The sequence below is a fragment of the Symphalangus syndactylus genome, chromosome 24 (genome assembly GCF_028878055.3).
Source record: "Symphalangus syndactylus isolate Jambi chromosome 24, NHGRI_mSymSyn1-v2.1_pri, whole genome shotgun sequence".
NCBI classification, from domain to species: domain Eukaryota; kingdom Metazoa; phylum Chordata; class Mammalia; order Primates; family Hylobatidae; genus Symphalangus; species Symphalangus syndactylus.
The window spans coordinates 41,176,884-41,190,694 of record NC_072446.2 but is presented as its reverse complement, the minus strand read 5'-3'; the positions used below and the strand labels follow the sequence as shown (position 1 = coordinate 41,190,694).

At 42.1% G+C, this 13,811-nt stretch overlaps 1 protein-coding gene across 1 annotated transcript; it reads left to right on the top strand.

The window, feature by feature from the left end:
- The first annotated feature begins 7,757 nt into the window (after positions 1–7,757).
- DEFB118 (defensin beta 118) lies at positions 7,758–13,114 on the top strand. Its single transcript, XM_055266609.2, has 2 exons — positions 7,758–7,864; positions 12,052–13,114. The coding sequence occupies exons 1-2, from the start codon at positions 7,807–7,809 to the stop codon at positions 12,363–12,365; spliced, it is 372 nt and encodes a 123-aa protein (XP_055122584.1). The 5' UTR covers positions 7,758–7,806; the 3' UTR covers positions 12,366–13,114.
- The last annotated feature ends 697 nt before the right edge of the window (positions 13,115–13,811 follow it).

The window sequence follows — 13,811 nt, the reverse complement described above, 5'->3', positions numbered from 1 at the left end:
CTACACGGGAGGCTGAGGCAGGAGAATGGCGTGAACCTGGGAGGCAGAGCTTGCAGTGAGCCAAGATAGCCCCACTGCACTCCAGCCTGGGGGACAGAGCAAGACTCTGTCTCAAAAAAAAACACAAACAAAAAAAACATAACTATGAGGGTTTTAAGAAGGTGACCTTAGCAATGCAGTGACAGGATGAGTACAGAAGCCAAATTTTAGTAAGATGAATGTAGGGGGAAGAAGAAAGAAAATTGATAAACCTCTAGCTAGATTAATCAGGAAAAAATTACTGGCAATGTTCATCTTGAACCTAGAAGCAAAAGTTCTAAACAAAATTTTAGCAAATCAAATCCAACAAAATATAAAAATAATAATGCATCATGACCAAAGAATACATCCTGCATGATACATAATCCTTCATGCCTCAGAAAGGTCAGTTTAACATTCAAAAATCAAGCAATGTTGTAGCATTATTCACAATAGCCAAGACATGGAATCAACCTGTGTCCCTCAGCAGATGAATGGGTAAAGAAAGTGTGGTACATGTACACAAGAGAATACTGTTCAGCCTTCAGAAAGAAGGAAATCCTCTCATTTGCAACAACATGGATACACTTGAACCTGGGGGACATTATGTTAAGTGAAATAAGCCAGGCACAGAAAAATAAATGATCTCACTTACATGTGAAATCTAAAAAAGTCAAACTCATAGAAGCAGAGAGTAGAATGATGTTTACCAGGACTGGGGGGTGGGGAGAATTGGGGAGATGTTGGTCAAAGGATACAAAATTGCATAGACAGGAGGAATAAGTTCAAGAGATCTATTGTACAACATTGTGACTATCATTAATAACAATGAATTATATACTTGGAAATTGATGAGAGTAGATTTTAAGTGTTCTTACCACAAAAAAGATACATACGTGATAATGCATATGTTAATAAGCTGGATTTAGCCATTTCACAATGTATACATATTAATATTTCAAAACATCATGTTGTATGCTATAATATATACAATTTTTATGTATCCATTAAAATAAATTTAAAAAGTAAAGTTATTCGTGTTTGAAATGAAAGAAAAAAGGGACCAAGGCAGGAGAATCACTCCAGGCCAAGAGTTCAAGAGCACCCTGAGTAACCCCCATCTCTACAAAATTTTTCTAAAGAAGAAAATCAAGCAATGTAATTCACTGTATTAATGAAGCAAAAAAGAAAAATCATGTAATCACCTCAGTAGACACACAAAATTGGAAGTTGACAATTCCAATAATCTATTTCTGATAAAAATAAAATTAAAATAGAAGGGAACCTTTTCCACCTGAAAAGGGACATATAAGAAAAGCCTACAGCTAACATCACACTAAATAGGAAAAGACATAATACTTTTTCCTGAAGAATGTCTGGTCTCACCACAGCTATTCAACACTGACTGCAATAAGGCAAGAAAAAGAAATCAAAGGCATCAAGACTCAGGGACTGAGGGAAGTAGTAAAACTCTCTTTATTAACAGATGACATAATTCCCTACACAGACAATCCCAGGCCAGGTGTGGTGACTCACGCCCGTAATCCCAGCAATCTGGGAAGTGAAGGCAGGCAGATCACGAGGTCAGGAGATGCAGACCATCCTGGCTAACACGGTGAAACCCCATCTTTATTAAAAATACAAAAAAATTAGCTGGGCGTGGTGGCATGCTCCTGTAGTCCCAACTACTCGGGAGGCTGAGGCAGGAGAATCGCTTGAACCCAGGAGGTGGAGGTTGCAGTGAGCCAAGATCGTGCCACTGCACCCCAGCCTGGGCGGCAGAGCAAAACTCCATCTCAAAAATAAATAAATAAATAAAATAAAAATTAGAAAATCCCACTGAGTGTAGGAGAAAGCTACTAGAACAAATAGGTGAGTTTGGCAAAGTTGTAGCCTACAAGTTCGATATACAAAATCAGTTGTATTTCTATATGTCAGCAATAAACAATCAGAAATTAAATTTTCAAAATTATAATTTATAATAGCACCAAAAATATGGAATACCTAAGGGAAAATCTGACAAAAAGTAAGCAAGACCTGTTTATTAAAAACTAGAAAACACTGTGGAGTGCAGTTTAAGAAGACCTAAGTAAGTGGAAAGAAATATCATTTTTATGGACCGGAAAACTCAATATTGTGAAGACGTCAGTTTTCTCCAAATTGGTCTATAGATTCAATGCAATTGCCATTAATATGCCACTAAGATTTTATGCAGAAATTGACATTTTTAAATTTATATGAAAATGCAAATGATATAGTATAGCCAAAACAACTCTACATGTGGAAAGATTTTCAAAATCATTATTAATTAAGGAATTAAAAATTAAGATCAGCCGGGTGCAGTGGCTTACGCCTGTAATCCCAGCACTTTGGGAGTCCGAGGTGGGCAGATCACCTGAGGTCAGGAGTTAGAGACCAGCCTGGCCAATATGGTGAAACCCCATCTCTACTAAAAATACAAAAATTAGTCGGACGTGGTGGTGGGTGCCTGTAATCCCAGCTACTTGGAAGGCTGAGGCAGAAGAATCACTTGAACCCAGGAGGCAGAGGTTCCAGTAAGCCGAGATCATGCCACTGCACTCCAGCCTGGGCAACAGAGCAAGACTCTGTCTCAAAAAAAAAAAAAAAAAAAAATTAAGACCACAGTGAGATGCTGTATTAGTCTGTTCTCACACTCACTTATGAAGAAATATCCGAGACTGGGTAATTTATAAAAGAAAGAGGTTTAATTGACTCACAGTTCTGCATTGCCGGGGAGGCCTCAGGAAATTTACAATCACGGCGGAAGCAAAGGAGAAGCAGACACCTTCTTCACACGGCGGCAGGACGGAGTGAGTGCAAGCAGGGAAAAAAAATGCCAGATACTTATAAAACTCAGATCTCGTGAGACTAACTCAGTATCACGAGAACAGCATGGGGGAACTGCCCCTACGATCTGATTACCTCCACCTGGTCCCACCCTTGACACGTGGGGATTATAATTCAAGATGAGATTTTGGGTGAGAACACAGACAAACCGTATCATTCTGACCCGGCCCCTCCCAAATCTCATGTTCTCACTTTTCAAAACACGATCATGCCTTTCCAACAGTCCCCTAAAGTCTTAGCTCATTCCAGCGTTAATTAGAAGTCCAAGTCCAAAGTCTCATCTGAGACAAGGCAAGTCCCTTCTGCCCATGAACCTGTAAAATTGAAAGCAAGTTAGTTACTTCCTAGATGCAATGAGGGTACAGGCATTGGGTAATACACCTGTTCCAAATGGGAGAAATTGTCCAGAACAAAGGGGCTACAGACCCCATGCAAGTCTGAAATCCAATAGCGGAGTCATTGTACCTTAAAGTTCCAAAATAATCTCCTTTGACTCCATGTCTCACATCCAGGCCATGCCGATGCAAGAGGTAGGCCCCCACAGCCGGGCCTGGTGGCTCACGCCTGTAATCCCAGCACTTTGGGAGGCGGAGGCAGGTGGATCACGAGGTCAGGAGATCGAGACCATCCTGGCTAACATGGTGAAACCCCGTCTCTACTAAAAATACAAAAAATTAGCCGGGCATGGTGGCGGGCGCCTGTAGTCCCAGCTACTCGGGAGGCTGAGGCAGGAGAATGGCGTGAACCCAGGAGGCAGAGCTTGCAGTGAGCCGAGATTGCGCCACTGCACTCCAGCCTGGGCGACAGAGCAAGACTCCATCTCCAAACAAACAAAAAAAAAGAGGTGGGCCCCCACAGCCTTGGACAGATACCACTGTACAACTACTAGAATGACTAAAATTAAAAAGACTGACTATACCAAGTACTAGTGAGGATATGAAGGAACTGAAACCCTTATACATTGAGAATGCAAAATGATACAACCACTTTGGAAAACAGTTTCCTGATATGTTAAAGAGTTTCCTAATATGTTAAAGTTATGGAATACCCCCTACCTCTGTGGGAAACCATGCCTGCCATGCAATCCAGTCAATCTACTCCTTGGTATTTTTCTCACAAGACCAAAAATCGTATGTGCATACAGAGACTTGTACATGAATGTTCATAGCATCCTCATTTGTGATAGTTAAAACTGGAAACAAATCAAATGTCTGAACGGATAAACTGTGGTTTACTCATACAATGGAATACTACTCAGCAATAAAAGGAGTAAACTGGTGAAACATGTTACATGGCTGAATCTCAAATAATGCCAGTGACTTATAGAAATCAGATTTTAAAAAAAGAGTACCTACTCTATGGTTACACTTATATAAAATTCTGGAGAATGCAAACTAATGTATTGTTATATCTACAAAATAGATCAGAGGTCTTCTGGGGATGGAGGGAGAAGACAAGGAGAGGCAGGAGGGAGAGATTCCTAAGGGACATGAAGAATGTTTGCGGGTAGTAGAATTGTTCAGTTTCTTGATTGTGATGAAGGTTTCATGAGTATATACATGTCAAAATTATCCAATTACATACTTTAAACACTGGAAGTTTGTTGTTTGTGAATCGTATCTCAATAAAGCTGTTAAAAAAAAATAAGAACTTGTTATACTTTAGGGTTTTAGGGTACATGTGCACAATGTGCAGGTTTGTTACATATGTATCCATGTGCCATGTTGATTTCCTGCACCCATTAATTCGTCATTTAGCATTAGGTGTATCTCCTAATGCTGTCCCTCCCCCCTCCCCCCACCCCACAACAGTCCCCGGAGCGTGATGTTCCCCTTCCTGTGTCCATGAGTTCTCATTGTTCAATTCCCACCTATGAGTGAGAACATGCGGTGTTTGGTTTTTTGTCCTTGCGATAGTTTACTGAGAATGATGTTTTCCAGTTTCATCCATGTCCCTAAGACTGAAGAAAGCCAGGTTGCTTTTCTGAGCATGGGGACACCATCCGGACCAAAAGTGGCTCCTTCCCACCTTCCCTGGGACCCCTCCACGGGAAACAGTGGAAATCAGCATGCTGGCAGCCTGGATAACGAGATTTCCACATCTCCCCAGCTCCATCTGCTCTTCTGTCTGCCGCAGCTCTCAGCTGGAAACACAGACCCTAAAGGGACAGTGGCCTTGACTTCCTGGTGGGGAAAAGGGTGAAAGGCCCGGTTAAGAGATTGCTTTGCTACAACGTCTGGACCGGAGCTTTTGAGCTTTCTGAACTTAGAAGGTGCGGACCTTGTTCTTACAAGGTCCATATCCAAGTGATTATATGGTTAGTAGGTGCTGCTTGAGAACACACAAAACCCATTAAAAGTTACTATTGGAAAAAAAAAAAAATAAAATAAGAACTTGGCCAGACATGGTGGCTCACGCCTGTAATCCCAGCACATTGGAGAAAATATAATGGGAGTTTAAATCACATAGGGTCTTGCAGGCCTTTGAAAGAAAGCCATTCAGAACCTTTGATCACAGGATGATAAAAGAAATGCAGATTAAAACAACAGTATGAGGGAGGCTGAAGCGGGCGGATCACTTGAAGTCAGGAATTGCAGACCAGCCTGGTCAACATGGCAAAACCCTGTCTTTACTAAAAATAGAAAAATTAGCCAGGTATGGTAGCGTGTACCTGTAGTCCCAGCTACTTGGGAGGCTGAGGCAGGAGAATTGCTCGAACCCGGGAGGCAGAGGTTGCAGTGAGCTGAGATCTCACCACTGCACTCCAGCCTGGGCGACAGAGTGAGACGCTGTCTCTAAAAAAAGAAGAAGAAGGAGGAGAACAGCTTTCAGCATAATAAAAATCTAATAAGTAAACAGCAATGGAAAGTTCAGGTATATTTCTTAATGGATATGGACTGCATTTATCCCTTGACAAGAGTGGCTGGCTGTGGGCACTGGGCCAGGGACTCGCTGGACACCAGGGACTGCACCCACCTAGCTTCTCCTCTGTGATGAGTCCTTCTGCTTCAGGCCATTTTTTTTTCACCACCGTCTCAGATATGAGATCAGGCTCTGTGAATTGGGATAGGGTTAATCCAGATTTTCCTGCTTTTCTGTAGCATGAGCGAAAAAAGGTGTTTCTCAAGTTCTTCAGTTTAGAAAGGGTCAGGGATCTCTGCAATTATCAGGACATGTAGAGAAACCATTCATAAAATTAAGAACATAGATTTTTATGCTTAGAAGGAACTAGAAAAGACATTCTTTATTCCATATAGAAATCCATCCTATTTAATCACTGAGGCCCTGCTTGCAAATGAGTTATAGAATACCCCCTCCCTGTCTGGGAAACCATTCCATAGTAGTAGAGTTCTGCCTGTTAGAACATATTAATCTAAAATTAATTTGGAGGTCAGGTGCAGTGGCCTATGCCTGTAATTCCAGCACTTTGGGAGGCCAAGGAGGGAGGACCACTTGAACCCAGGAGTTTGAGACTAGCCTGGGCAACATAGTAAGACCTGTCTCTCCAAAAAAACTTTTTTTAAATATTCGGGCATGGTGGTGAATACCTGTGCAGTCCCAGCTACTCAGGAGGCTGAGGTGGGAGGATTACTTGAGCTCAGGAGCTTGAGGCTGCAATGAGCGGTGATCGCACCACTGCACCCTAGCCTGGGCTACAGAGCAAGATCCTGTCTCAAAAAAATAAAAACATAAAACAAAATTAATTTGAAAATAGCCCACCACCATGCTATGCTCTCCACATGGTTCCATCCAGAAGAGAAGTCTCCTCAATCACATGGCAACCCCGCTAATTCCCATCGATTATTTTCACAGAGAAGGTCATCAAATCCAGAAGAGAAAAATCAGCAACCTCCTCTAAAGCTTTACAGAGACTTTTAGAGCCAAGTAAACAAGAGGGAGCAAAAGTTGAAACACAATGAAAATGCAACTAAAGCAATGCAGGACCTAGGCTGACTCTGGGGGTGACATCGAGGTTCTACATCCCAAAGGCAGGTCTAAATGTTGGGGTCTTCATGGACAGCTCCCAGACCTCTGATGAACCTCATGGTGCACTTGTCAAAGGTAATATCCCAAATTATTGTAGCTCTGTCTTCAGCAGGGATTTTTTTTTTTTTTTGAGATGGAGTCTCACTCTGTTGCCCAGGCTGGAGTGCAGTGGCGTGATCTCAGCTCACTGCAACTTCCACCTCCGGGGTTTAAGCAATTCTCCTGACTCAGCCTCCTGAGTAGCTTGGATTACAAGCCCACCCACCACCACGCCCAGCTAGGGAATTTTTTTTTAATGACGTTGGGTAGCATCCCCCTTTGAGTCTTATAAATGATCTCCCTCAAACTTCTGCAGCAAGTGACTTCTTGGACAAGTCACTTTCCCTAGTGGGCACATATGTAAGAGAGGGATTTGGCTTATAGATTGACATGTGTTCATTATCGTTTATTTCCACAAACCTTCACTGAGAGCAGGCTTTGTGCCTTGGGGACTCAAAAATGAAAGACACGTTCCCTACTCTCAGGAATTTCACAGCCCGGTGCGGGGAGACACACAGATAAGTAGACCATTCAAAAGTAGGTTTATGCTAGAGTGAGAGTGGCTGTGAAGAAGGGCTGAGCCCTAATGAGAGATCGAGGAAAGCTAGGGAAGATGTCCCAGTGTGAATCTTCCCTCTCCATTGCTCCAAACACCTCCTCAAAACCTGTGACTTGTAACCCTCTGCATGCCCTCCCAGTGCCTGGATCAAATGCTCAGCCTGTGTGCCACACACTAGACTGATGTTATGCATGGATAAGCTCTTAGATATCCAGCTGGTTCTGCGCCCATCCCTCTGCCCCCACTGCAGAGAGGCCAATAAAACTCTTGTTCAGACTCACACTGCACACAGCATCCTGAACTCCTGGATCTACCGCCTCCTGTTTCCCAAGACCATGAAACTCCTGCTGCTGGCTCTTCCCATGCTTGTGCTCCTACCCCAAGTGATCCCAGGTAATCAGAGGTCAGGGAAGCTACAAAAATAGAGGTATAGTGGGTTCTGGCTCATGAAAATTCCAGTGTGTCACGGTACCCCCCAACCTGGGCAGCTCCACAGCTCCCACACTGGGACTATGCTCCTGGCTGGGGTAAAACCTGTGAGTAGAGCAAGTTATCCTCAATAGACAGGGGCAGTCCCACCACCCAGAGTTGTCCTTGGTTCTATATTCCAAGTTGCCTCCTAAGAAACTAGGGGAAAGCTAGGCTCACATCTGTTCTCTTTCCAGCTTGTGCCAGCTTTTGGAAATGATTCCCACAGCCCGCTTTGCTATGTTTTCTTGGCCCTAAAAGTCCTGCTATGGCTGTAATGAGGTTCTTTTGGTTTTCTAATATTCTAGAATTTGGTGAACAGGTCAGAAAATATTGGTAGAGCTGTTACACGGAAGACAGAACTGGCTTTTCTTCTTCCTTCTACAGTGAAAATCTAAACTTTTCATAATCACTGCTTTCTTAAGTATACCTAAAGGCATGACCAGAACTTTGAAATCACTGGTGAAGAGAGCCTGTTTCCCCTTTGTTTTATGTTTTTCAAGGTGCATTTCAATGTATGATCGAACTTACATAAAGATGAATCTAAATATTTCTTTTTTTTTTTTTTTGAGACGAAGTCTCGCTCTGTCACCCAGGCTGGAGTGCAGTGGCGCAATCTCAGCTCACTGCAACCTCTGCCTCCTGGGTTCAAGCAATTCTCCTGCCTCAGCCTCCCAAGCAGCTGGGATTACAGGCGTGCACCATCATGTCCGACTAATTTTTGTATTTTTCGTAGAGACGGGGTTTCACCATGTTGGCCAGGCTGGTCTCAGACTCCTGACCTCAGGTGATCCACCCGCCTCAGTCTCCCAAAGTGCTGGGATTACAGGCATGAGCCACTGCACCTGGCCCTATGCAGCACTCTTCTTTCACTTATTATTTTGTGGCCATCTTTCCATGTCACCATCTAAAGATCTGCCTTACTGTTTGTAAAGTTGTATAGTTCTGCTGTAGGATAAGCCATATAAAGTCGTATATAGTCATTTGAGACATTTTTTAATTTTTGAACAACACATCAATGAATATGCTTGTACAAACATTAATATATTTACGTATTTGGACACGGGCTTAAATAGGATAGATTCCTAGAGGGCAAATAACAAGTTAAATGTAAGTCTGGTGGGGGTGGGCAAGAAAATTAAAAATGTACGTTTGTTCCATTAATTCCTCTCTTCTTCTGCCCTCATTGCAGAGAGGCCAATAACTCTTGTTCAGAATCCCACTGCACAGAGCTTTCTGAACTGGCATTCAGGGTAGGGAAGCAGGGAAACCTCCCCTGTTTCCCAGGGACCATGAAACTCCTGCTGCTGGCTCTTCCTATGCTTGTGTGCCTACGCCAAGGGATCCTGGGTAATCAGAAGTCAGTAAGCAGAAGTTGTGTATCTTAAAGGACACTGCCAGCAGAAATTGCCAACTCTGGGGGTTTTTAGTAATTCTTCAGTTACAATTCCAGACACAAACAGGTATAATTCTGTGTGATCACTTTGAAAGCAATTGTGTCTGCTTTGAGTTCTAGTGGAGATATTGAGACTAGGAAAGAGACAGATGTGAAAGATTTTGTACATGCAATCCACAAGTTATAAAAATTCAGCATATGGGAAGTGAAGGAAATATTACATGATCTGGGGTTTCAAGTTTGAGTGGTAAGAGCAATAAATTGGAGCCATCCTCTTGGAGCAAATTGTTGAGACAATGAAAGAAGCATAAAGTCTTGATGCTTTATCTTTAAAAGCCCCTACATTTGAGGAAGAAGAATAGAAATCAGTGACATTTATAGGAACAGGGAGATCTCCCTACCCTCTCATCAAAAATACACAAGGGTTTTTCTATCACCATAATCCTTCAAACACCCAGCTGATGAGTATAAAATAACCTCTTACTGTTGTGGTTGTTTTTTTGTATTTGTTTGTGTTTTGAAACAGAGTCTCGCTCTGTTGCCCAGGCTGGTGTGCAATGGCACAATCTCAGCTTGCTGCAACCTCTGTCTCGGGAGTTCAAGTGATTCCCCTGCCTCAGCCTCCTGAGTAGCTGGAATTACAGGCACGCAAAACTATGCCTGGCTAATTTTTGTATTTTTAGTAGAGATGGAGTTTCAGTACATTGGCCAGGCTAGTTTCCAACTCCTGACCTCAAGTGATCCACTCGCCTCAGCCTCCCTTGTGCTGTTGTTTTAATCTGCATTTCTTTCATCACCCTGTGATCAAAAGTTCTGAATGGCTTTCTTTCAAAGACCTGCAAGATTCTATGTGACCTCAACTCCCATTGTATTTTCTCTTTTTTTTTTTTTTTTTTATTATACTTTAGGGTTTTAGGGTACATGTGCATGTATTTTCTCTAGTTACTCTCCACTTAACTTACTCTATACTCACGATAACTACCTTATTGTTTTTCAGAACCTTTGAGACAGGTCCTGCCTCTAAGCCTTTGCACTTGCTGCTTCCTCTGCCTGATATATACTCTGTCCCCAGTTAGTCTCGTAGCTCGCCCTCTCTCTTCCTTCTCAAACCTCAAGGGAAGCCTTTCACTATTTCCCTTCTAATCACACACTTCCTAAACCCCTTCCCTGCTTCATTTCTCTCTGTAATGCTTATCTTTTTTTTTTGTATTTTCATAATGCTTATATTATGTATCCCACATAAAGTATGTTTTACTTTCTTCTCTTATTATCTACTTTTTTTCTTTTTTCTTTTTCTTTTTTGAGACAGTCTCGCTCTGTTGCCCAGGCTGAAGTGCAGTGGCATGATCTCAACTCACTGCAGCCTCCGCCTCCCAGGTTCAAGTGTTTCTCCTGTCTCAGCCTCCTGAGTAGCTGGGACAATAGGCATGTGCCACCACGCCTGGCTAATTTTTGTATTTTTGGACACACACTTATTTTATACTTTGGTTTATAATTTTTTATTTTTTTAATTTCAATAGCTTTAGGGGTACAAGTGAATTTTGGTTACATGGATGAATTGTATAGTGGCGAAGCCTAGGATTTTAGTGCACCCATCACTGGAGTAGTGTACATTATACCCAATAGGTAGTTTTTCATCCCTCCCCCTCCTCTTACTCTTCCCCCTTCTGAGTCTCCAAAGTCCGTTATACCACTCTGTATGCCCTTGTGTACCCATAGCTTAGCTCCCACTTATAAGTGAGAACACGTGGTATTTATTTTTCAATTCCTGAGTTACTTCACTTAAAATAATGGCCTCCAGTTCCATCCAAGTTGCTGCAAAAGACATTCTTTTGTTCCTTTTTATGGATGAGTAGTATTTCATGGTGTATATATTCCACATTTTCTTTATTCATTCATCGGTTGATGGGCACTTAGGTTGATTCCACATCTTTGCAGTTGTGAATTGTGTTGCAATAAACATACACTACACACATATATTTTATATACTCATGTGAATGTATACTTTGCAGTAGAATGGGATATGACCAATGCAAATAACTTAATCACACTTGTTGAAGTAGCAGCAAGATGTACTTGTTGAAGTAGCAACAAGAAGTACTTTCGGGCCGGGCAAGGTGGCTCACGCCTGTAATCCCACCACTTTGGGAGGCCGAAGCGAGTGGATCATGAGGTCAAGAGATTGAGACCATCCTGACAAACGTGATGAAACCCCGTCTCTACTAAAAATACAAAAATTAGCCGGGTGTGGTGGCACGTGCCTATAGTCCCAGCTACTCAGGAGGCTGAGGCAAGAGAATTGCTTGAACCAGTGAGACGGAGGTTGCAGTGAGCCGAGATCATGCCACTGCACTCCAGCCTGGCAACAGAGTGAGACTCCACCTAAAAAAAAAAAAAAAAAAAAAAAGAAAAGAAAAAGATATACTTTCTTTACTCAGGTACCTTTACACGGGGTACAGGTAGCTTCATTGTAAGTGGCCCCAATTCGTCATGACTAAAGTTTCTTTTCATTGATAGTAAGATTCATCCCACTTTCAGAATAGTTAAAAATTGGCAAATGGGAGGTTGAGTATTTACCAGACCTGAGGTGGGAGTCTTGCAGCCATCATCTAATTATGATGCACAGTGTGGATATAGGATGCCAGATATACAGTATGCTAGTGAAATTGAGAGCATCAGTAACCCAAAATCAATGGTCTTTCCTTTTATTATTCAGCCTATAGCGGTGAAAAAAAATGCTGGAACAGATCAGGGCACTGCAGGAAACAATGCAAAGATGGAGAAGCAGTGAAAGATACATGCAAAAATCTTCGAGCTTGCTGCGTTCCATCCAATGAAGACCACAGGCAAGTTCCTACAACATCTCCCACACCCTTGAGTGACTCAACACCAGGAAGTATTGATGATATTTTAACAGTAAGGTTCACTACAGACTACTTTGAAGTAAGCAGCAAGAAAGACATGGTTGAAGAGTCTGAGGCGGGATGGGGAACTCAGACCTCTCTTCCAGATGTTCACCACAGCTCATGACTTCCTCTTGGCTGTCACTCACCCCTGTCCTCAGAGTGATAAACTAAGTCACATACAGATAAAGCACTGAAAACACCACAGTGACCCTCCCACCCCCCGCCAATATGTAATTCTATTAATAGAAACAGCTGTGTAAAGAAGTCTAAAATTTTCACTGTTTCCAATGATAAACTCTTCAGTGCTCTTCTTGAAATTGTCAAATTATTTCCACAACAAGTTTTAACCCATTTTTAGTATTTCTTGTTTGCTAGTGACCTATGCACTACCTCAATAGCTTAGTTAGCTATTCCAACAACAATTTTTTCATGTATCTTTCTGTCTTCTCAACAGGTGTCTTAATGGCAGCATAAGTGGTCATGATCAAAATTCTAAAATCTTTGCATCTGTGAGAGTAGCTACTGCGACACTAAAAGCTTTTTTTCTAGAACAGGAGACACTTCAGGTGAAAGCATTCATTTTCCTACTAACTATGGCCTTGGAGCCAGGTTTTATCTCTCACTGTAGGAAATTGTCTGTCCCAGGTGTGAGCTATGAAGACTCCTTTGTGCCCCAATGGCTTTGGGGTTGAAACAGATTCTGTCAAAAAGCTTTTATGGCTCTATAGACCCATCTCTTTGACCAAGCCTTGATCACACATGGACATCCAAGGGTAAGGATGGCCCCTCAATTGTGGGTGAAAGGATGGGTCATTTGTCCACCTGATTACTGAGAGCTTTACTTGTCTCCCTCTGATAGCAAAAAAAAAAAAATCCTCACATCCTTTCCCATCCACATAATTCTAGAACAGACTTCATTCTTACAAATTTTCCAATCATGCTCTTTCCAAGTACCTAAACAACTAGCCAATCCATTGCCAGCATTCAGGAATCACTATAGATCCATACCTAGGCAAGCCATCCTTCTACTGGAAGGACTTCCCTTAACCACTGTCTTTTGGGCCACCACCACATCAGGCTGTAATGCAGCACTTCTGTCTGGTGCTAGCATGTCATGCAGACCATTCCACAAACCTGGCCTTGCTTTTTCCTCCTTTATTAACTAACCATAGGAACCCTTCATGATACCATTAGTGTGTGATGAAGAAGAGGCAATAAAGCAGGAATGGTTGTCATAGGCATCTGAACCACCTGCTTCTGCAGTTTAGCTTGCCAGACCTGCTAAGTTCCAGTTTTGAACATATTACTTTTAACTAACATTGGAATTCTTCTTCACAGGTCTAATTGTATTATTCAAGGGGTTAGATAATACCTAATTCATGATGGGAAATTAGGGTCGCATTTTTTTTTAAACTTGTTATTCCTGATAATTCTGAAATTTGAAGTCTTTGAAAGTCCGAATCTCTAGACTGTGATTTCTGCTGACCTTAATTCATGGTGCCTTATTTCCTTGTGTGTTTTGTGATTTGGGGCTCTGGTCTGTTCATTTTTCTCAGAGGTTTAGTTGAGT